General features: G+C 38.4%; 1 protein-coding gene across 1 annotated transcript in view; it reads right to left on the bottom strand.

The window, feature by feature from the left end:
- LOC134679406 (zinc finger protein SNAI2-like) overlaps positions 1-25326 on the bottom strand; it is a 58598-nt gene that overhangs the window by 25438 nt on the left and 7834 nt on the right. Inside the window, exon 2 of the mRNA XM_063538301.1 lies at positions 6969-7103. Coding sequence (XP_063394371.1) covers positions 6969-7092 — 124 coding nt within the window. The 5' untranslated portion in view covers positions 7093-7103. The remainder of the gene's footprint in view (positions 1-6968; positions 7104-25326) is intronic.

The following is a 25326-nucleotide window of genomic DNA, read 5'->3' as shown; positions in this document are numbered from 1 at the left end:
TGGGGGAGAGTGGGAGACAGAGAAGATATTACGTGTAGGTAATTTTATTTCAAAGCGGGAAAACCAAAAACAATAATATTACTCAAAAATTTAATCAGATCAAATAATCCGCTCTATTTTATACTCGTATGCGTATTTACCCAATAAAAAACATTCATCGCACCAACTTTGAAACATTAATAATAAAAGCTCGCATTGGTGCCATGGTCTTGATTGCTTAGCGTCTAAGGGGTAATAATTATCACGTGATCTTGTGTCGGTGCCACCCCTGGCCTGGAGTGTTGTGTTAAAATCACCAAGGTAGAAAGGGGGTCAAAATAGGCCAAATATGATCACTTGATTTCGGGACGACCCCAACTCGGTTTCCTCATGCGAGATCCACGTGAAGGCTCCTTTACACGATGGGCCAGCGCCACTCCAAGGGACGCCATGCGGTAGAATGAGATAGCAATATCACTTGCTCCCTCTAACGCATAAATGCGTCCCTTGGAGTGGCGCTGGCCCATCGTGTAGAGGAGCCATAAGGCAGTCTACGCTGGGCACAAGAGCCATAATATATATCTTTTCACCACACCAGCTCGGAAAGGCTTACTTTGCACTTCAAAAACGGATAGCAAAGTTGCATTTTATTCACATGTGAACCAAAGGAATCAAATGCAAATTTTCAGTTCATTTCTTATGTTTGCTGGTAGAATTGTCTTTCAAAAGATAATTATAGATGATAAATATTTAATAACATTCATTTGGATTTGATTTGGTTTGATTTTGTTTGATATTTTACATTTAATATTTGCTTCCGGTTGGTGTGGTGAAAATTTTTGTGTTTCACTCGGGGGCAAATTTTGTTTAACCCTCGTGCTTTGAAACCCTCGCAACGCTCAAGATTCCATTTTTCGAACCACTCGCTACGCTCGTGGTTAAATTTTGGAATCTTTCGCTTGCTCCGGTATCAATATTAGCACGAGCGGTTAAACAACAACTTTGCCCCCTTGTGAAACAAATAACTATTGTTGTACTGATACCATTCGCATTGGATCTCCTTTGAGCCCGTCCTCGTCACGAAACGAATGAAACCAAGTGCATTGATATTGGATATCCCTTCAGTTTTATTAGATCCGCCACTTTGCGGGCTTCTTGCTACTAGTAAGCTGATATAAATCAATACCGCGTACGATTCTTTAAGGAACCCGTGCGGTCGGGGATTTTTCGGGGTTCCGTACCCAAAGGGTAAAAACGGGACCCTATTAGTAACAAAAGACTCCACTGTCCGTCTGTCTGCTTGTCACCAGGCTGTATCTCATGAACCGTGATCTACCGTGATGGTCTGTCTAGACAGTTAAAATTTTCACAGATGATGTATTTCTGTTGCCGCTATAGTAACAAATACTAAATACTTTACCGTTTTGAACACATATTAACTCACATTTACAGACGGGACGGTATATGAAATTAATAAAATAAATTCGCGTTAGACCCGTCCATTAAATGTGAGTTCATAAATACTAAAAAGTGCGGAACCCTCGGTGGGCGAGTCTGAATCGCACTTGGTTTAATAAATTCTTGTGTTTCAAACAGTTTGTCTCATGGTAGATGAATGGACTTATGGAAGTTATAGATCCTAATTTTATACCAATTCTTGGGCTACACTCAGGTTGTGAATAATTCCATATTTTTATAAACTATATACGATACAGTATATGTCTGACCATGGGGCTTTAATTCCAGGGCTTGATTTTACTCGCTAAACTGAGATACTTTTACTATGGGACCAACCCTAAAATCGGGGGAAAATTTTTGGGTTTTCCATAGAAAACGTCGACATCTAATCAGACAAAATGTATGAAAATGTAAAAATTTTTTTCGTGATTTCGGGGTTGGTGCCATAATAAAAGTACCTCAGTTTAGCGAGTAGAATCAAGCCCTGGATTTAAAGCCCCATGGTCAGTAACACTCTGTATAAAATGTATGCCTACTTATACTTTAACCCCCGTATTCATAAAACTTTACAGGCCTGATTTAGTTAAATTATGATTTATCCCCTTCTTACAAATACATAAGTCAAAATGACAGAAAAAGACAAACGATTCATGGCTAATACAGGCCAGTGACGCATTTATGAATAACGCCATTTGACTTCCATTTTATTTACCAATATCAGACGAGAATTGTATTATACTTTGACGACCGGTCTGGCCTTGTGGGTAGTGACCCTGCCTATGAAGCCGATGGTCCCGGGTTCGAATCCTGGTAAGGGCATTTATTTGTATGACGATACAGATATTTGTTCCTGAGTCATGGTTGTTTTCTATGTATTTAAGTATTTATATATTACATATATCGTTGTCTGAGTACCCACAACACAAGCCTTCTTGAGCTTACCGTGGGGCTTAGTCAATTTGTGTAACAATGTCCTATAATATTTATTATTTATTTATTTATTATTTATAGTCGCACCAATACAAGTCTGCAGCGGATTTGATAGACCACGCAGTGTTATAGTGCAGTGTTATACTTACGTCATAATTTCATAGAAGTTTGACGTTTAAAATGACACTTGTAATGCGTGGGCTATCAAAATCGCTGCAGACTTTTTACGGTCTGAGGGGCTACCGCGAAAACCGAAATTCACAAATTGCGGGGATCTCTCTCTTTTACTCCAATGAAGGCGTAATTAGAGTGACAGAGAAAAATGCCCGCAATTTGCGAACTTTTTTTTCACAGTTATAGCCCTGACTGTAATTGATGTGAGTATAATTAAATTTAAAGACTTTATGGATCAGCAATGAATGAGCAATTTTTACTCAACACTGTTTTCGCGGCAGCTTCGTTCAATGGTGATTTTCATAAATTGTCTGTAAAGGAATTAAACATAATTGATTCAAAATTAATCTCGTTTTCAATACAGGGGGCCGACATTTGAATGTCGGCCACTCGATTTTGTGTATTTCGTTAAATAATATCTCCATTACTAGGCGTTTAAATTCTACTAATATAATTGAAATGGAGTGGTTAATACCAGTAGATTCCAAATTTCGATTGCTCGTATTTCAAAAATTAGCATTTCGCTGTTTTCCACCCATTTTCGAGTGACGAAATCGAGCGATCGAAATTCAAAAATCGGCCCACTGTTCGTAATATGGCAACCACAGGCGAAATACCTATGTACAAGACCTTCCCTTTATCAAATATTCAAAGCGCCAGTCAAACGTTACTCCTACTCGTATGTTACTAGAGTCAGACCAAGATTAGTCTGCAGCGGATTTGATCGCCTACGTTAACTTTTATGAAATTATGACGTATAACTGACACTTGCACTGCGTGGGCTATTAAATCCGCTGCAGACTTTTTTTGGTCCGACTCTATGTGGGTACCTGTACAGCTACCACCAGTTTGCCACTAACATACTATCGTAACGTAACTTACTTTCTATGCATCGCGCTCGTACTGGCATATTAGTGCGAGTGAGATGTATAGAAAGTAAAATACGTAGACGTTAGCTATATATTATGTTTATCTCAGTGTTGAAAGGTCAGTTACTCGTGCTAGGTATACGGGTACTTAATAGAGAAAAAAAGGTATTTCCTGGATTATTTCGTTAAGGGAGCAAGTCCAACACTTGCCATGTGAGACATCCGAACTCCTGGCCATGGCCATATGAGAAGGTAATACCTAGTATTTTGAACAAGGTTTTATTAGGTCGACCTGTACCTATGTAACTATGTAATGGAATCTAAGGTAACTAATTTAATCATCTTCCAAGGATCGTAGCGTTATGAAAATTGGCAGCTGTATGTAGTTCTGATGACAATACAATAATGTGGTACTGTCGAACTGATCTGATAATGGAGACAGGACGTGGCCATAGGAACTCTCGACCTGTATGTAACTATGTAATGGAATCTAAGGTAACTAATTTAACCATCTTCCAAGGATCGTAGCGTCATGAAAATTGGCAGCTGTATGTAGTTCTGATGACAATACAATAATATGGTACTGTCGAAGTGATCTGATGATGGAGACAGGAGGTGGCCATAGGAACTCTGTGATGAAACAACGCAACCTAATTGTGTTACGGGTTTTTAGAATTGTCTCGATGAGTATTAGTTGTCTTTCGTAAGAAAAGTACAATCAGCGATAAAAGCTTGTACCAAAAATTAAATTTTTGCCAAAAACTTATTTTCGCTTAGTTTCTGTTTTGGCGTTAACGAGACTAGATTGCCCAATTTTCTTTCCTTGCTTACTTTGAGTACCTACGCTACGTACGCATTTTTACCGCTGCCGTAATAAAAAACCGGGCAAGTGCGAGTCGGACTCGCGCACGAAGGGTTCCGTACCATAATGCAAAAAAAAAGCAAAAAAAAACGGTCACCCATCCAAGTACTGACCACTCCCGACGTTGCTTAACTTTGGTAAAAAATCACGTTTGTTGTATGGGAGCCCCATTTAAATCTTTATTTTATTCTGTTTTTAGTATTTGTTGTTATAGCGGCAACAGTCATCTGTGAAAATTTCAACTGTCTAGCTATCACGGTTCGTGAGATACAGCCTGGTGACAGACGGACGGACGGACGGACGGACGGACTGCGAAGTCTTAGTAATAGGGTCCCGTTTTACCCTTTGGGTACGGAACCCTAAAAACCGGACTTTCATTTTAAAGTAGCAATCCAGAACCACTCAGCTAGCATAGCTTAAAATCCTCTTTTTTTATACGCACATAAATCGCATTACGCCGAGCAATTCAATCGAACACACAGCTCGGCGAATGCACAAAAAGGCTAATTGTCATGCGATTGCATGCATACAGGGAGGATTCTCTAATAGAATTACGACGTGTAGCACCAGTTGCTCGGCTACGCCCGCGGACACATATCCAAACAGACTTTACATGTATGTACTCGTACCACGTGTGACTTAGTTTGATTATAGAGTTAGACCAAGAAAAGTCTGCAGCGGTTTCTGATAGCCCACGCAGTGCAAGTGTTACTTATACGTCATAATTTCATAGAAGTTTGAGGTTTAAAATAACACTTGCACTGCGTGGGCTATCAAAACCGCTGCAGTAATAAAGTAAAATAAGTTTTTGTCAATAATTTCATTTCTGGTACAAGCACAGGCAACTAATGCTCATCGAGACAATTCTAAAAACCCCAAACACAATTAGGTTTCGTTGTTTTATCACATAGTTCCTATGGCCACCTCCGGTCTCCATCATCAGATCAGCTCGATGACACCATAATATTGCATTGTCACCCGACTTACGTATGTATGCAAAATTTCAGTTCAATCGGAAACCGGGAAGTGGATCAAATTTAACTTACAAGATTGAGAGAAAAGCTTGTAATAAAAAGACTCAACCACAAGTTGCTACCTGATCCATTTGTGAAAGGTACCCAATTAAATAGTATTTGTTTGTCTAGCTAGGCGAAAGCGTTTAGGTAATCTACCATTTTATATATCTGTGATAACTCCATTATGAAACAAATTATTGCCGTCTGGCAAAAGGACGACGACGATTTTCGAGCGCAGTAACTGAGGAAAATAATATTGAAGTTCTGGAATATACGCCGCTGCTAATTTACTCGGAACGGGTTGAAGCCGGTTGTTAAACGTGTTTATTTGTACTTCGATACAAGAGATAGTAAATTGCGAATGTACATTTTAAACGAGCATTAAGTGGTTAAAATTCTAAAGCCTGTTAATGGTTGTTGTGCATAAAGTATAAACCTATTTTTAATACATTTACAGAGTACTTTAGCACTGGTATTGTAGGTAATTGTTACCTACATTTAACTTGTAATATTTGTATGTCACTATGTATTATGGCTCGTTTTGCAAATAAAAGTTATAGTATTTGGTTGACGGAGCATTTCACCAGTCTCGCTAGCGAGATTGCAAAGCTACTTGACTATAGTAGACCCAAACCAAACGGACGACCGGGGTCGTAAAACTTCTCATTCACACTCGCATGGTTGAAGGTGGGATGAGAGAGATAGAGATATGATCCTAGTCGTCCGTTTGGTTTGGGTCTAGTATAGTACGGCATGGCGGCACTACGGTGGCCTTTTAACCCTTTGACCGCCAAAGACGTGAAATGACGCGCGCGGTTACACCGCAATATCAACCTTTGTGTAATGCGACAATGTTCACACTTTGTTTAGTGCGACAATGTTCACACTTTGTGTAATGCGATAGGCGTAGCGTTCAAAGCATTAATGAGCTACATGTACGAAATGGCTACAAAGCTGCACGACCAATGAATGCCTTTTTGTCGAGCTGAAGTAGTTACAATGATACAGAGCTACGGTGAGCAACGTCACCAGTGAGCGCGGTGTCCTCGGCCGGGCTGTGGCACGGCGGCGCTACGGTGGCCTTTTAATGAGCTACACGGGGTATAATGCTACAGAGATGCGGTGGGGCTACGGTGGACTACATTACCAGTGAGCGTGGTGTCCTCGGCCGGGCTGTGGCACGGCGGCGCTACGGTGGCCTTTTAATGAGCTACACGGGGTATAATGCTACAGAGATGCGGTGGGGCTACGGTGGACTACATTACCAGTGAGCGTGGTGTCCTCGGCCGGGCTGTGGCACGGCGGCGCTACGGTGGGCTACATTACTAGTGAGCGAAGGGTCTTAGGCCGGGCTGTGGCACGGCGGCGCTACGGTGGCCTTTTAATGAGCTACACGGGGTATAATGCTACAGAGCTGCGGTGGGGCTACGGTGGACTACATTACCAGTGAGCGTGGTGTCCTCGGCCGGGCTGTGGCACGGCGGCGCTACGGTGGCCTTTTAATGAGGTACACGGGGTATAATGCTACAGAGATGCGGTGGGGCTACGGTGGGCTACATTACCAGTGAGCGTGGTGTCCTCGGCCGGGCTGTGGCACGGCGGCGCTACGGTGGCCTTTTAATAAGCTACACGGGGTATAATGCTACAGAGCTGCGGTGGGGCTACGGTGGGCTACATTACCAGTGAGCGCAGGGTCTTCGGCAGGGCTGTAGCACGGCGGCGCTACGGTGGCCTCGGTGGGGCTGCACGGGGGAGGTCCGTCATGGCGCTGGTTGCTCTTCTTTACCATGTAGCAGCGCGGCATCGCGGCCCACGCTGCAACAAAGAACAAATTTAAAAGATACTCTGCCGTAAAATGTGGTCACTTTCTAATAAAAACTGAAATTATAAAGTCACTCCTGCATTACAAAGTAGACCGTATTCCAGTATTAAACCTTTTAGCGCGTAGCATTTCCAAGTCCATCCTGGCGTGCGTATTTACTTGAAACTTGCTCAAAGGTTGACATTGTTTGCCTTCGTACAAGTATTATTTGTCTTATTTTATGTTTACACGCTTATACATATTTGCATAATATTGTATCCATAATTTGATGGAGGCACGTACAGTCAAGTTCATTAATATGAATACAATTTTAAATTTTAATCAGATACAATTTTATTAGATTGTTAAAATTTTGTCTACATATTTAGCTGTAGTCCCACAGCCTCGAAGCGAGAATATCGGTGAGTGAGCACGCACATACGCCCCCAGGACATATTGGGGCTCAGCATCGGAACTAACGCGGTTAGGCTCAGTGGCCGAAAATGTTTACCGTCACCGCACCTGTTACGCAGGTCGCGCTTTTTAACCTACTCCTACAAAAACCTACTTCATAAAACTTGTGGAACCACTGATATTGTTGTCCCTTTCTAACAAACACAAAATGGCGGTTATAAGGTCTTAAATAACGATTATAGGGTCTTGTTAGAGTTTACAAGCGTTTATGAATAACGGCACTTAACAAAATAAGAATCGAGTTCAAAAACAGGGCCTTATTCGACATGTACAAATCTGACATTTCAAATCCACATCAAATCCACAGTTGATTGTGTCGCATGTTCATTGAATCGCATTCTATCGCAAACATGCCTAATATTGATACGTCCAAATGTGCCTTGTCGAATACGGCCCCAGTTTAAAATGCCTGGCCTACTCAATTCGAGTTAGAATGTATGTAGGGTATAGTCAAATTATTCTCTTATTAATATTTATTAATTGCATGTTATCGCTTTTTTTTACTTTGTCCATAAACCTTCTCTCTCTTCCTAAGTAGCTATCTATCCCACATGGTGGCGGACGATATTCTGGCGGGGTCAGCATTCCTGCTTAACCTTCTCCACTTCGCCCTGTCCACAATATTCGTCCATAAACCTTCCTTCTCCACTTCGCCTTGTCCACAATATTCGTCCATAAACCTTATAACGATAAATAATATAAAAAAAAATCACTTGACTGATTTTCGTCGATATTTCAACGAAGCTGAATTTACGGAAGGGTTATTAAGTTGTTAACAACATTGAAAACATCAAAAGGTAAAATATTAACTTGGGATAAATGTTGTTTTGAAAAAAGTCTTTAAAATGTTGTTCGTCATTACCACGAAATCAAAGTATCAATCAATCAAATAAATAAAATACGCCAAAGGAAATTGAAATCTTATGAAGGTTTGAATAAGCTTTTGACATGGCTAGTTTAGAGAAGAGAGGTTTCGTTTATAAAGGATGTTTGGTACATTGTTTGCCAAATTAAAACGGTAGATACTTAGGTTGAATCATTTGCTTTGATCATCTTCTCAGGCCTAGAAATATCTAATCTGGTGCAAAAAAAATTTTTCACTTCTATGACAGTTTTCGTAAATTTCAAATTTGTACTTGTGTCGTAGTAAAAAAAACCATGGCCAATATTGTTTTTCTAGGCATGAGAAGATAGCAAATGACTCAAGCTATCTGCCGTTTTAATTTGGCAAATTATGTACCAAACACCCTGTATATAATTTAACTATATACTAACGTACGACGTCTGTCAGTCACACTCGCACGCCGAAAATCACACGGTAGCAGAAATTAAATTACTTTTCGACAGCGGAATATGCAAATGTGGCGCAAAAATGGTACAATTCATTGTATGTCTACTATCCCATTCTTTCGTTATTCTGATTTAGCATTTTTAAATCAACCTCAAATATATTTTACGCTGGAAATAATTGATAAAATATAAAAGCTGGAACTATAACTATCATGAATAATAAACGTAGGTACTCATATCGTTAGATATAATTATTATTTAGGTGTACCTATACTATTAGCTTCCATGTATTTGTACTTAAGTAAATATGTAATTAAGAATATTTTGCATGCTATTGATTATGGCTAAACAAAACAATACTGTGATAACCCCTGTAAACCAATCCTTATTAGAGCGTAATAAAATGGATTGATTTGTCAGTATCGGAAGTAATGCCAATATAATTTTTTTGCCGTGTTAGGAGCATTTCACGGGCTGCCCCGTACAAACGCATTTTATTTCCTGTGTTGCCACCTTTTTTTTCTGTGCATATTTAAAGCAGGTGATTATTTTTCTGTGCATATTTATGACCATTTGTCATAGAAAAGGAAACTTATACCTGCAAATCTTCAGAAAATTCGCGTTAGTACGGGACAAACGGTAGACAATTTCATGAAATGCTCCATGTATAGTTTTCTACCGAACCACCTAAAACACAATTAATGGTAACATTCCATTTCTAACCGCAGCTGCACTACCGGTACTGAACGCGTCGCTGTCATTGTCAATTTCCATAGTAAAATGAACAGTAATGCAGCTGCGGTTATAAATGGAATGTTACCATAACACGAAAGCTTTACGTTATTAGTGAAATATCAAGCATTCGTGTACTACAAACTCATACGTTTATGTCATTAGCTAAATTGGCATTACATTCGGTTTAATAAACTCGAAATTCGGCATGAATTCTTAATGAAATCAAATGACTTGCCGCTTTGTGAAGCTAATTCGAAATATTAAACTAACTGGACCTCTCTGTTTGAACTAGATTCCGTCACTCGCTCGATTTGACTATTTGGACAAAACTACGTATCGGCATTGACACTACAGATGTGCAACTTGCGGAAAGTTTCTATAAAATTCTATAAATTCTCAGAAACTTCATGAAACTTTCACTAGGAAATATGGGAAAATAAATTTAAAATTGGAAAGTTTCAATTCTCATACAAAAATGTAAGAAATTTTCCGAGTTTATCCTACGTTAAATTTCCGAAACATTTCGCAATTTTGGAAAGTTTCCAAGCACATCAGTAAGTTTATCTTTTATCTTTATCTTATCTTGTCGGCGACACACCACATTACACAGCACAATGATTAACGTATCAAATGACATCTGTTGACTTCAATAAGCGTCATATCCTAAAAAAAAATTAAGTAGGAGCCCGAATGGTTTTTAGTAAGAATCTACATTATGTCAAAGTGCACCATAACAAAATAACAAAAACTGTTGATTACAATATCAAAGCTCGAAATTGGAAGGCTTTGACTTGCAAACTAGACTGGAATTTGACTTGAATATCTCTGGATTCCCAATCCAACATTTTTTAGGGTTCCGTACCCAAAGGGTAAAACGGAACCCTATTACTAAGACTTCGCTGTCCGTCCGTCCGTCCGTCCGTCCGTCCGTCTGTCACCAGGCTGTATCTCACGAACCGTGATAGCTAGACAGTTGAAATTTTCACAGATGATGTATTTCTGTTGCCGCTATAACAACAAATACTAAAAACAGAATAAAATAAAGATTTAAATGGGGCTCCCATACAACAAACGTGATTTTTGACCAAAGTTAAGCAACGTCGGGAGTGGTCAGTACTTGGATGGGTGACCGTTTTTTTAACCGACTTCCAAATCCCAAAGGAGGAGGTTATCAATTCGGTTGTATGTTTTTTTTTTTTATTTTTTTTTTTTTTTTATGTTTGTTACTTCATATCTCCGTCATTACTGGACCGATTTTGAAAATTTTTTTTTTGATTGAATGTATATGCATACAGATTGGTCCCGTTTTTGTCAAAACCCAGTTCTGATGATGGGTTCCATGAGGAATCGAGGGAACTCCTCAAATCTTAAAGGCATACATATAGTGATTTTTGGGTTTTTATCATCAAATCAAGCATATACATCCAAAAAAGTGACATTTGATGAAGTGGAACTGCTGATGATGATCAGAACGGAACTCCTCAACGACGCATAGTTCACGGTTGGCGATTTGTCCTCTTCGTTATGTTTGTTAAGCAAGTTCAGTTTTAAATGCACATTTTTGTCAAGCTCGAGTTCTGATGATGGGATCCATGAGGAATCGAGAGAACTCCTCAAATCTTAAAGGCATGCGTATAGAGATTTTTGAATTTACATCAGAAAATTAAGCATTTTCATTAAAAACTGTCGCATTTGATGAAGTGGAATTGCTGATAGTGCTGATGATGATCAGAACAGAACTCTTCAACGACGCATTTCGAGATTTTTCCTCTTCGTTATGTTTGTTAAGCAAGTTAAGTTTTTAATGCACATTTTTGTCAAGCTCGAGTTCTGATGATGGGATCCATAAGGAATCGATGGAACTCCTCAAATATTAAAGGCATGCGTATAGAGATTTTTGTATTTACATCAGAAAATTAAGCATTTTTATTAAAAACTGTCGCATTTGATGAAGTGGAACTGCTGATGATGATCAGAACAGAACTCTTCAACGACGCATAGTTCACGTTTCGAGATTTTTCCTCTTCGTTATGTTTGTTAAGCAAGTTAAGTTTTTAATGCACATTTTTGTCAAGCTCGAGTTCTGATTATGGGATCCATAAGGAATCGAGGGAACTCCTCAAATATTAAAGGCATGCGTATAGAGATTTTTGTATTTACATCAGAAAATTAAGCATTTTCATTAAAAACTGTCGCATTTGATGAAGTGGAACTGCTGATGATGATCAGAACAGAACTCTTCAACGACGCATAGTTCACGTTTGGCGATTTTTCCTCTTCGTTATGTTTGTTAAGCAAGTTAAGTTTTTAAGCCACATTTTTGTCAAGCCCGAGTTCTGATGATGGGATCCATAAGAAATCGAGGGAACTCCTCAAATATTAAAGGCATACGCATAGATTTTTTTGTATTTTCATCATAAAATCAAGCATTTACATTAAAAACTGTCGCATTTGATGAAGTGGAACTGCTGATGATGATCAGAACAGAACTCTTCAACGACGCATAGTTCACGTTTGGCGATTTTTCCTCTTCGTTATGTTTGTTAAGCAAGTTAAGTTTTTAAGCCACATTTTTGTCAAGCCCGAGTTCTGATGATGGGATCCATAAGGAATCGAGGGAACTCCTCAAATATTAAAGGCATACGCATAGATTTTTTTGTATTTTCATCATAAAATCAAGCATTTACATTAAAAACTGTCGCATTTGATGAAATGGAACTGCTGATGATGACCAGAATAGAACTCTTCAACAACGCATAGTACACATTTGGTGATTACGAATTTCGATTTTGACTTGGACTGGGTCCCGGACTCGGACCCAGAACCGGACTCATACCCGGATCCGGTTCGGACCCGGACCCGGACCTGGACTCGAACCCGGGCTCGGACCCGGACTGGGACCCGGACTCAGACCCGGACTCGGACCCGGACCTTGATCCGGAAAACTACTAGGATACCTTAACTAAATAAACCACTATGATTACCTACCATAAAATGTGTAAGTATATAAGTATGATGATGCCAATCTTACTAGCCCCTCCCGCTTAAACCCCCGTACACCGCACCGCATGGGCCGTTAAGTGGGTTAGGTTAGGTTTGAACTGCGATCCTCACAGAACTGAACTGCTATCAGAGAAGTGGGTTAGGTTAGGCTAGAACTACGACCCTTACAGAAGCGAAATGCTAGTAGAAAAGTGGGTGGTTTTACCTCCTTTTCTACATAGTGTACCATCTACAATAATCTTTCACCGGCCCCCTTAGAAGTCGGTTTTTTTTTTCTTAAAAATTATTTTGCTTTTTTTTCGTTTTTTTTTGCATTATGGTACGGAACCCTTCGTGCGCGAGTCCTACTCGCACTTGCCCGGTTTTTTACTACTCGTGCTTCCGTGAAATGCACATATCGTCATTTGAAAAAATCTCGCATCTCGCACTGCGTTTTAACTTTGAGTAGCAAGTTAAAACGCAGTAACATTCTCTGTTATACATAGTTACCACATTTATCTTATGATTGATAGAACAAGATACGAGATTTTTCAAAGTAGTTACGATTATGACAAAATACGTAAATAGCAGCCGTTTTACAAGAATTAAATTGCCTCTAGCTTCACAAGAAATTAAGCGACCGTAGCGATACGGAAAACGGACGTGAAAAACCCTTACCGATAAAGAAAACAGGGGTAAGAAATGAACATTATTTTTTTACACCAAACAGGGTCAGGCGCAAAAACAGTTGGTTACCCCTGCTCTAGTTGTATACTCATAAACGTATACGTAACCCTACTTAGGTCGTTACACACTAACGGAGTTTCCAGAGAAGATTCAGTTGCGTTTGGATAATGGAATACTGTGTGCGCATGGCTTAGCTCGTGGCTGAACACAAATCCCAAATTGCCTCTTGTCAAAGCGGCAGGGCGCTCTGACTTGTGTTTAAGAACGCTTTCTCAGTTGATCAGCTGTTTTATACTAGGTAAATATGTACTACAGACACGGACTTTAATTGTTAGGCCATTTAGGGTTTACATTGGCCATTTCACACCGTTAGTATTGACCTTCAAATTAATTCAAATACCAACTCCATTATTTTCTTGGTGTTTTCCGGCATTTATGAACTCAGAACTATTACGTACATAATTCAATCACACATAAAGGATGACTCACGTTAGAATGGGCCGTGACCGGACCGGAGCTTCCGGCGCATAGTTTTCTATGGAAAGCATCACGTGATCGCCTGTCATGTCATAGAAACGTAAGCTCCAGAGAAATGGGCCCCAACTCGACCTCTACTTATTCATTTTCCACTATTCATAGTTTAAGCCAACTCTGATTGTTTGCGCCATAGACTAGGAATCCTCTAGACCGAGTTTAGAGCAGTTATTTAATGCAACCGATGATGCCAAAAATGCGGGGGTGCGCGGGACGAGGTGAGCGAATTCCCGTGCCGTGATTGGTCCGTTCAAAGACACGGACGTGACACAAAGACACTTTCGACTCGAACATGGAGTAAAATTACCGTATGCGTGGCAGAGGGGGTAGCGCGACTATGCTAAGTCTGGTGGATGTTTTCTCTGTGGTTTGCGCAGATAAAGAGTTAAACGGAATCTCAAGTAATTCAATTACTCTCTGAAGCGGACAAGCTATGTCAAGAAGTTTCCAGCATTGAGTAGTAATTGCATTTTGCACTATAATTGAATAGGTAGTTGAATACTGAACGCGCTACTTATTGTGGCTCCTCTACATGATGGGCCAGCGCCGGCCACTCCAAGGGACGCAGCCATGAGGTAGAATGAGATAGCAATATCACTTGCTCCCTCTAACGCATACATGCGTCCCTTGGAGTGGCCGGCGTTGGCCCATCGTGGAGAGGAGACATTACTAGTTGTGACAAATGTTCAGTTAAATTAGATTCAATCAAATGCGTGTAATTAAATACAGAAGATCGACAACCTCCATACAATTTTCTAAATACACCTCTGACATTTGTTTTATAAGGTCAATGTGGGTAATTCCGTCATAGGACCTATTCCGTCTACTAGCATTTTTCTCGAAAAACGAACAACATTCATAATTTCGTCGACTAAGCAGCGATTGCCAGCACATTGACCTTATCCAGATTCGTTATATTTATGCGTGTGATGTCGGCATTGTATTTTGATTGAAATTTTAACTGTTTTATTGATAATTTATGATTTTTCTAAAACACTGTACCTTTCTCTTAGGCTTAGGTATTTTATTTTTTTTATTTTTTAGGCCGAAATGGACCCGAATCCATGATGACGAAATAAATTAATTTTAAATAGCGTGTATCATATTGTTGTAGGTGGCGCTTTTTAATATTTTTACATTTCATTTGTGCATTTATGGATTTTACCGCCGTAATATACCTACTGCAGTCGCATTTTGATCAAGAAAACTACCTATTAGATGTGAAAACGGAAACACATCTAGTTTTTTTTTTAAATGTCTCAAGAAGTGCCTACATAATTTAATACCCTTGCAAATTACAGAAAGTAGAGTCAGTAGTAAAAGCGTGTACTCAACAAAAAATACAGTAACATGTTAAGTAAGTATATATAAGTAGCACTAAATTGAAGGGATGTTTACAAAAACAACATAACTGCTTAGAGCGGTTGACACTTTTTTAAGAACATTGTAAATCGTTTCAGGTGTCAACCAGTGTAGTCAGTTAGGTTGTTTTTGTAAACATCCCTTCAATTGTAAATAAACCAAAACAAGACACCAATTTTACCAAAATAATATCTGCAATTAGGAATGTACATGAGTTGAGCGCATATATTATTTTATTTTCACTTGCTTGACGTTGAAATATGGACTGTATACAGTAGGACATTAAGTAAATTTTAGAATATTCTATTTAGCTAATACCATAAAATAATGGTATGGACCATGCGGGAACTCTGTTTTCAGGGGTGTTATCACGGAAAAACATAATTAGGGGCGAGGCGGTAAACCAGTAGAGTAAATTTAATTTAGGGCAACGCAATAAAACATTACAAACGTGTATATTTCATAAGGAAGGGGTTTAGGTATCTAGTAGTAGTGTTCAATGTTCAAACGCTAAGTAAGTTTAGTGAGACTAAGCTTAAGACTAATGAAACTTGAGCGTGTACGCCGCGGGCCACCAGAAGCATTTCCTTTTAATAATGCTTCTTAGTTTCATAAACGAACTCGCAATTTACTACGTCCTTTGTCCTGGCTAGCTTGTAGACAGCAAGAACTAGTTAACTATTTCAAAAATTTATATGTGGCAAGCGTGCAAGAAATTAATGTATAATTTTATAAGTTAACACTTACAAATGGATTTTGTAAAGAAAAAGATCTTTCTACGAATTAATAACTCGTGAATTAGGCAACGGATATGAACTCTAAGGTGACATATGAAAAATAAACCGGACAAATACGAGTCGGACTCGCCCACCAAGGGTTCCGTACTTTTAAGTATTTGTTGTTATAGCGGCAACAGAAATATATCATCTGTGAAAATTTCAACTGTCTAGCTATCACGGTTCGTGAGATACAGCCTGATGACAGACGGACGGACGGACGGACAGCGGAGTCTTAGTAATAGGGTCTCGTTTTACCCTTCGGGTACGGTACCCTAAAAAAAAAGGTTATTATGAAGTTAAATTTCGAAAACTCCTCGGGATATTTTCCATCGATTTCGCTTGTCGCAGAATCACTATTCAGGTTTCTCACGATTTTCAAAGTCCGTCTGTTATTTAAACACCGATAACAAAAAACCGGCCTAGTGTTTTTATCGGTTAGGTACCGGTTCCGTACTTTCATACAAAAAGCCATACAAGCAAAAGGGCGTAAGGCTTTGTTAAAGTTTATCAATAAAGAAATGTTTAGCTTGTTATTGTTTATCCCGGATACAAGTTAGAAGCGTAAATGGAAGGGAATACGAACTCAATACGATTGAAATGTGTCAATATCCATTTGTGATTTCCTCTCTATTCAATTATTTGCCCGTATTCCATTTACACATACGTTTCAATTTATTACACAGCCAGAAAACACAGATTAACGGAGCGATTCGGGAAATAAATTAGAGATTAACTAGGTACGATATAGTAAAGATATGTGACGTCCCACAGGTAAAGGTACCTTATGGCGGTTGGCGCTTACGCTATTATTAATTAACGAAGCTCCAATATTATTACGGCGCTATGCGCCACTTTAACGGGACCGGATAGGGTGAGTAAAAGACTCCGTTGACTGGTAATCTTAGACTGATTTATTTAAACATACCTAAGTGTTTTATACATCTTGTTATCTTTACGACACACACAATATCTCAACTGAATCAACGCGTGCTCAAATCCATACCAAGTTATCGACACGCGTTGATAACATTTTGCTTACCGCCATAGTACTCCCCCCTTAGTCAACCGATAGGGTTGACGATAGGGTTGCCAGATCGAAGGCGCTATTATCGGGAAACAATATAAATTTTTCGGGATTTTGGGACTTAAGTCGGGAAAAAATACATTAAAATTAAAGTAATTGTATTATAACAACGATATTTTACATTATTGGCACTATAGTTCGTTTTTTTTAGCATTAGAAAAAAGGTAAACAATCTTTGTGTCTTTTAATTGATAAATACATTTTAAAAATAAGTTATGGCTAATATATAACAATTCTGAATCTAATACGATCATTTATATTCTTCTGCTTTCATAAGTAATAGTTACTGATGTTTTTAAAAGCGTTTTTCAATTAAAAGACATGTCAAGATCGCTTACCTTCTTTGAAGTTCTTTCTAATGCTAAAAAAAACGAACTATACGTCAGCTCGCTCGCTCGACGACAGTTCGGAACTTGAAATTATTGTTTTATAACGTGAAGCTGTTTTTCGGGACAGTTTACACATTGTCGGGAATCGGGAACACATGCTAAAAATCGGTAGAATCCCGCCAAATCCCGACCATCTGGCAACCCTAGTTGACGACCAGATACCTCGCAGGAGCTGTCCCGAACAAGATATGATTATAACTTCACCTCCACGACGTTACACTTCAATCACGATTCCGTGCCCGTGAACTTGAAAATGAATTGCTGAGGCATGTCTCGACGTAAGCACCAGCCGCCTTAAGGTACCTTTTGTAGTGGAACGTCACATAACCTTACAATTTCATATCTAGTGCATATCCAATTCATTTCCCGAATCGAGCCGTAATCCTTTATAACTGATGTCGAATTAACAAATAGGAGAGTTTGCCGTTGGTTTTAAATAAAAACCAGATAAGGGCGAGTCGGAATCGCCTACCGAGGGTTCCGGTTCCGTACAAATTTAACTTATTTTTGAAGTGAAAACTCCTTTAGCGGCGCTGTGCACTCTTTGTGATGGGGAAAAAATGATAAACTCGTAACAGGTGTCACGTGACCGTATGACGGAAGACGAACACGTGACCTGGGGGCCGATTTTTGAAATTCGACCACTCGATTTCGTGTATTTCGTTAAATGATATCTCCACTACTAGGCGTTTAAATTCTACTAATAGAACTGAAATCGAGTGGTCAATACCACTAGATTCCAAAGTTTGATCGCTCGTATTTCAAAATTTAGCATTTCGCCTTTTTCCACCGATTTTCGTGTGACGAAATCGAACGATCGAATTTCAAAAATCGGCCCCCTGATCGAAAAACTGTTACAATGAGTTTTCCTTTATTGATTTAAATGCCACCTAGTGAGTTTCCCTCTAACTGGTACTAATATAACTCGAGTACTAACAGTGATGTGCTTAAAATTAATTGAAGTTCATATCGGTCCCAAGAGAAACCTTTTTTAGTATGTCAATTTTTAATCTTAGCGTTCTTATCAAGGCCTATTGACTTCCTTGGAATGACGTGACCCTTCATAATTGTACATGTGTGCTCCGTTTCTAGAGCTGTATTGCCAGTAATTACCATAAAAATATTTTACTACAGCAACATTGCTAGAACTGGCTTTGTCTATACGATTTCTAGGAACAAATCCAATTATTTTATCAAATATATTTTGATTTGTATTTTATGAAGTAGTCAAAGTCATATGTAATGTGCGTCAAGCAAATCTTGTCAGTAGCAATGTAAAGCAAACTAAAGTAGGGCAACACTCAAAGAGTAGTATAGCGCTAAGAAAAGCAGCAATGTACAATGTACATCGAACCTAAACTTTTTTTCCGCTGAGCGCGCCCGTCAATTCAAAGTGTCACTCACGGATTCTCTATTGAAAATGTTTGAAATTGTTATTAATAGGTATGGACGGACAATTTAAAAGCGGTGTGTGATGTTGATAAAAATGATTAACTAATTTGAAGATCTCAAAATAAAATTAGAAGTGGACTATGCCGTTAAACAAGAATGTATGAATAAAATCATTGCTTCAGCAGGTAGATGTCCTACTACTGGATTTTAATATTTTATTAGATTTCTCAGTTGCCACCGTAGGCATTGTAGGCATCTTAGCTTTGATTAAGCACAATCTTATTTAATATATTGGTATTTAATGGTGACACAGCAGAAATATCTCTTGAAATAGAATTGATTCAGAATGTAAACAAAGATGATGGCTGTCATTCGCGATCCACATTCCACAGATAAAGCACAGATGACACGCGATTTTCGAATTATTCGAACACAGTGTTGCTAACCCGCGATTTTTCAAATTTGCCGCCGTTTGCTACTGACAAGATTTGCTTGACCCAGTATAAATTATTATTTATTTTTTGAAATATGTAAATTATTATCTATTTCAGTTTGTCTTTGTCTATGTTCATAAAATCTATGAAGGGTAGACGTGCCTCTACCCTCCTTGATACAATTTTTAAAAAAATCTTTGTCAATAGGCCTCTTTGATAGGCCTTGATTTGAGTCTGGCCGGTAAGAACATAGACAAGACAAAAGTCTGTAATGTCAATGCTGTCATTTAAGTCATTTAACGCCAAAAATATAAATTTTCATATTTAACGATTTATTCACTTGAAATATATTTATTTACCTATTAATTTAAAAATAAAAACTATTCATATGTACGAGCAACATATCTAAATGCGTCTTCGCACAGACTTAGTTAAATTTAAACCGTTGTCGCTCTTCCTTCCTTGCTGTATTATGTATCCGGCAATGGCGACTTCATCAACAATTCTTATCCGGATTATGAAAAGCCCTAATGTGTGTGTGGAAACCGTTGTAGTAAACCAGAAACAGCGATAATTTCAAGGTAAGAAATATATCAATCTTTAAATAAAAATGAGCGTACTAATTACCAAATTCAAATATAATAATTTAAAAAATCTTACTATCCCCGAAAGTCCCGCGGACGCTATATCGCGTCCGAAATTATAAACTAAATTCATCACCTATCATTGTTTACGAGTAAGCTGGTAAACCTTAGGAATTAGCGACGTTAGTAATTAGGAAGTTAGATTATATTGTTTAATTTGTGACTATTTTGTTTTAGAAAGTGAATCATGGCTTGAGCGTGAGATAATAATATAATCCTGGCCCGTCATATGATTTCTTGGAGAAAGCTCAAAGGGTGACCAAGTGACCAAGAACGCTGCGTGGAGCTGTGGAGCAGAAATGTCCGATAACCGGATAGATGTAATAACAACTTGTAACCATTTGCCATATCAATGTATGTATTCATATGTATTGCTCCTAACATATATACACTAATCCTAAAAGGAATGAAAATATTTATATCTTAATAATACGTAACTTTTTGTAACCTTTTATATTTGACGAATTTTTAAATATAGTACCTAATCATTATCTTATAACGTATTTCTTTATTTATTTGTGATATGCTAATTTAAGAGCCCAACAACGTGCACACTAGCACCACTGCTAAAATAAATAATCGTGATTATTTAAGTTAAATTTAAATTTTACAGGTATTTAAAAAAGTGGCCGCTACTGACTGTATTGTGTATTTAAGTACCTTTTGAATACATCAAACTAGTTTTTATGTTGCTGAAATCGTCTATCTATGAGCTCAAAACAAAAACGGTCGCTTTAGTTTTGAACGGGTAGGTTGACGAATCCAGTAACATAAAAATTAGTTTAATGTATTCAGCAGTGGCGCTAGTGTGCACGTTGATGGGCTCTTAAAAACCTGACCCCAACAAAAAATAAAATAATACAAAAAGAAATTCCCTCTCCGGGATTCGAACCCAGGACCATTAGCTTCCTGAACTGGATTACTGCCAATAGCCGCTAGGGGCGCTAGGCTAAACGGGTTGTCAATTCTAATTACAATGGTATCCTACCGAGCGCTAGTAGTATAAACGAACTTTTGAAGGGGACATTTTTTTGTATGGAGTTATCGTTCTTCTCCTAGTGAGTATTATATTCTTTGGTTCTTATATTAGCCGTGAATTTTGACAGCCGATACAAGTATAAATGACGAGGCTGTACGAACAGCAATACCTACTCCCAAATGCACATACATCGGTGAACCTTATTACGCAAGGTATCGCATGTAATAAGTACATATTACCAGTCTCTTTTTGAAATAACTAGAGTCGGACCAAAAACAATCTGCAGCGGATTTGGTAGCCCCCGCAGAGCAAGTGTCATTTATAGGTGCGTCATAATTTTATAGATGTTTGACGTTTTAAATAACACTTTCACTGCGTGGGCTATCAAATCCCCTGCAAACTATTCTTGGTCTGACTCCAGTTTAACAGTTTGAATTATTTCGTGATAAAACATTTTCGCACGAAACGCACTAAAAAGAGTGTGAAAGCAAATAAATCCCGATTTTCACGTAAAAAATCTACAAAACAAACAAAGCATTCTGGTGTGAAATTGAAGAACAACATTTGTTTTTGTGCACTGCTCTACTACACAGAATGACAGGCAGGAATGTAGCAAAACGTATTGTACATTTTCGTAGTTTATAGTGGCCCTATCTGTGGCCACTCAGACGAGTTAAAAATATATAGTAACTGAATAAAAAATATACCTATAATTTCAGCATTGGTAATTTGTTTACTTTGCTTATATTTCTAATTTAATTGAATATTAATGTCATTATCATTATCAGTTTTCATTTAACTCAAGGTTGATAATTGTAAATTTATGACCTTATTATAAGAACCGATAAGTAAAACGTGTACCTTTTTCTCCCAACGTTCCGCAATATTAAATTCTGTAGCAATATAAATATATTGGATTTCAATTCTACGGCGCTACGATTTGCTACAAATTGCTACGAATGCTACGGATTTGAGGCCTACGCGCCGAGCTCGGCCCTCGCCTTGAAAGTACATAAAATTCGACCGAGATATAATCGTAGGTAAGTGATCTTGGAAATTATAATCTAGATTTAAAGTTATACTGCCGTATTCGAACTTCAAGATATTCACAAGAGAAGACACGTACTAAATCCATTCTAGATACGTTATAGTTTAGATATCAACTAGTTCCCTTTTGCAGCGCAATTCGGGCAACCAATGTGACTTTTACGTTAGATAGAGTAAGATATATATTAGATGTGAATTGGATCTCTAAGTCATATCCTGTGGAAATCGTTCAAGAGTATCTTCAGAATCGCGCAAATGTCAAATTTGACAGGTTAGATCTTAAACATATCGTTATCGTATCTTGCTGATGTCTAAAAGATATCTAATAGATGTCTATTTCAAAATCCGAATCGGGCCCACATTCGCCAGCGAAGGAATCACATATGATATTGCAACTACAAGCTATTATGATTCTTGAATGCAATATTATATGTGTCTACTACTCTTTGTGAGCTGTGTTGAGCAATATTTGTAGTAGTTATTCTAACCTAAATCGTTCTTCGAACAGTTCGAACGTCAATTATCCAATAAGACATTGGACGTTTCATTCGCGGCCCTACAACTGTCGCGTACGGACGCTTTAATCTTCCGATCCCGGAACAAAGGCGACACTTGCAAATAAAACACTATTTTTAAAACGATACGGTTGCTAACTCTGAAGGCTTCTGGGAACACTGCTTAGTTCAGGAATGTTGTGGACGCTGCATGCAAAATCAAATCCTACACCTACAAGCATAAGGTTGTATTTCCAACGCAAGTTCCTCTTAGTCCCTGTAGCAGAGTCCACGCGGATATAAAAAGGCTTATGTCTAGCACGTTCATTAAGATATAAGTCCTTTAGGATTAGTGAGCTGTTAGTGTGTAAGATAGTAGGTAGTACCTACATTTGTGGCTTCATATTGAGGCATAGATCTGTGGCCGCGGTAGTGGTTCCAAGACTGCGGGACTGTGACAAGCCAAATGGACCACCTGTATCGTATTGCATTTTGTTATACATATTTTAAGGATAACTCACGTTAGACCGGGCGTGTCCCGGTCGGAACTTCCAGCGCTTACTTTTCTATGACAAGACAGGCGATCACGTGATGCTTTCCATAGAAAACTATGCGCCGGAAGCGCCGCCCCGGCTACGAGACTCGAAGCTTCCGAGTCTTTTAAGCCCTGGGGGCCGATTTTTGAAATTCGACCACTCGATTTCGTGTATTTCGTTAAATGATATCTCCACAACTAGGCATTTAAATTCTACTGATAGAATTGAAAAAGAGTGGTCAGTACCACTCGATTCCCAATTTCTATCGCTCGTATTTCAAAAATTAGCATTTCGCTGTTTTCCACCGATTTTCGAGTGACGAAATCGAGCGATCGAAATTCAAAAATCGGCCTTCTGAGTTGAGTCTTTAAGCGCAACTCCAAAGGACTCGAGCATTCGAATAAATACTCCGTCCACAATTCTGTAGGTTACATCTAAATATAAATAAAAAAACCAAAAAAAAAAGCAAAACAAACCCGGCAAGTGCGAGTCAGACTCGCGCACGAAGGGTTCCGTACCATAATGCAAAACAAAAAAAAACAAAAAGTAAACGGTCACCCATCCAAGTACTGACCCCTCCCGACGTTGCTTAACTTTGGTCAAAAATCACGTTTGTTGTATGGGAGCCCCATTTAAATCTTTATTTTATTCTGTTTTTAGTATTTGTTGTTATAGCGGCAACAGAAATAAATACATCATCTGTGAAAATTTCAACTGTCTAGCTATCACGGTTCCTGAGATACAGCCTGGTGACAGACGGACGGACGGACGGACGGACGGACAGCGAAGTCTTAGTAATAGGGTCCCGTTTTACCCTTTGGGTACGGAACCCTAACAAGTACATTAACTGATGAATTATTCATATTTATTGAAAAAAAATATTAAAAAACTAACATCTGAAAAGGTCTTCTTAAAAAAGAACTCTAGTTGCGGCTTAGTTTTTGTTTATTTAACTTAGTCGTGTCTTAAAGCAGAATACTCACGGGACTCAGTTCTTAACCAAAACTAAACAGGAGATGACAATATGATCACTCATTTAAACAATAAGTCAAAGCTCTCTAAAGCACAAAAAGAAATTCTACAAATTCGAAATGTATTTCCCTAATATAAGGGTGTTATCTATATTTTAGGCGGAGGAGCGCCAGCCAAGTGATGAATAAATAAAAGTAATCAACAGGTATTCCGGCGTGAACCGAACCGAAAATACCTACACTACGGAGCGGATATATACATTTATATTTCTATTTTATATCTATTCTCGTAAGGCTCAACCGGTGCGATTCGGGAAATGAATTAGAGATTCATTAGATATCAAATTGTAAACATAATAATGTGACGTCCCACGGGTAAAAGTACATTATGACGGTTGGCGCTTACGCTATTATTAACGCCGCTCCAATATTAATTATAACCTTAAATTATTATTTAATAATGATGAAACCTGTAGGTTTAATCGAAATACTAGTAACATTAAAGAAAATAAGCGTTATTGTATGGTGTCCCTCACCCATGAATATTACATGAAGGCGATGCATTTTGAATTTTTGGAAAAAAAAAAGTTCTCTGAAACGGACTCTGCAAGTATCTAAAAAATACTTGAGTCACTAACAAATTAAACAGGAGTCTAGTTTTGACTTAATTACCTATAAAACTCACTCGAGTCTAACGAGTGGTTAACCCCTCTAGTCTCTTTCGACCCTAACACAAAGAATAACTATTACAAAGGAAATACAGAGGTGCACCTTGTATACAAAGCAATACCAGAAGCCATTCCACGTAGTCGATCAATTAAGTACCGAGTGAGCATTCACATTCCATGCCCATTATCCTGCGCATTAGTACCTACAGGAGGACCTCAACCTTACGTATTGAGCGGCTACCGCGAAAACCGAAATTCGCAAATTGCGGGGATCTTTCTCTATTACTCCAATGAAGGCGTAATTAGAGTGACAGAGAAAAATCCCCGCAATTTGCGAACTTCGATTTTCGCGGTTATAGCCCTGATATCAATTTGATCTCATTTTGACATCACTAGCCCGTGCATCTCGCTTGCACCTTTATCATTATATTGGTGCTATAGTTCGTTTTTTTAGCATTAGAAAGAAGGTAAACAATCTCTATGTGTCTTCTAATTGAAAAACACATTTTAAAAATAAGCCAAATATGTAACAATTATGAATATAAGACGATCATTTATATTCTTCCGCTTTCATGTAATAGTTTTTGATTTACAAATAGCATTTTTCAATTTTAAAAGACATGTCAAGATCGCTTACCTTCTTGCAAGTTCTTTCTAATGCTAATAAAAAAACGAACTATAGCAAGATGCCCTGCGAGTACCTATGTATGTATTAAACCTAGGTACCTACACTATGGACACGTATATTAGGTACTG

Source organism: Cydia fagiglandana, chromosome Z (assembly GCF_963556715.1).
Source record: "Cydia fagiglandana chromosome Z, ilCydFagi1.1, whole genome shotgun sequence".
Taxonomy (NCBI): Eukaryota; Metazoa; Arthropoda; class Insecta; order Lepidoptera; family Tortricidae; genus Cydia; species Cydia fagiglandana.
This window is presented reverse-complemented; position numbering and strand designations above follow the sequence as displayed.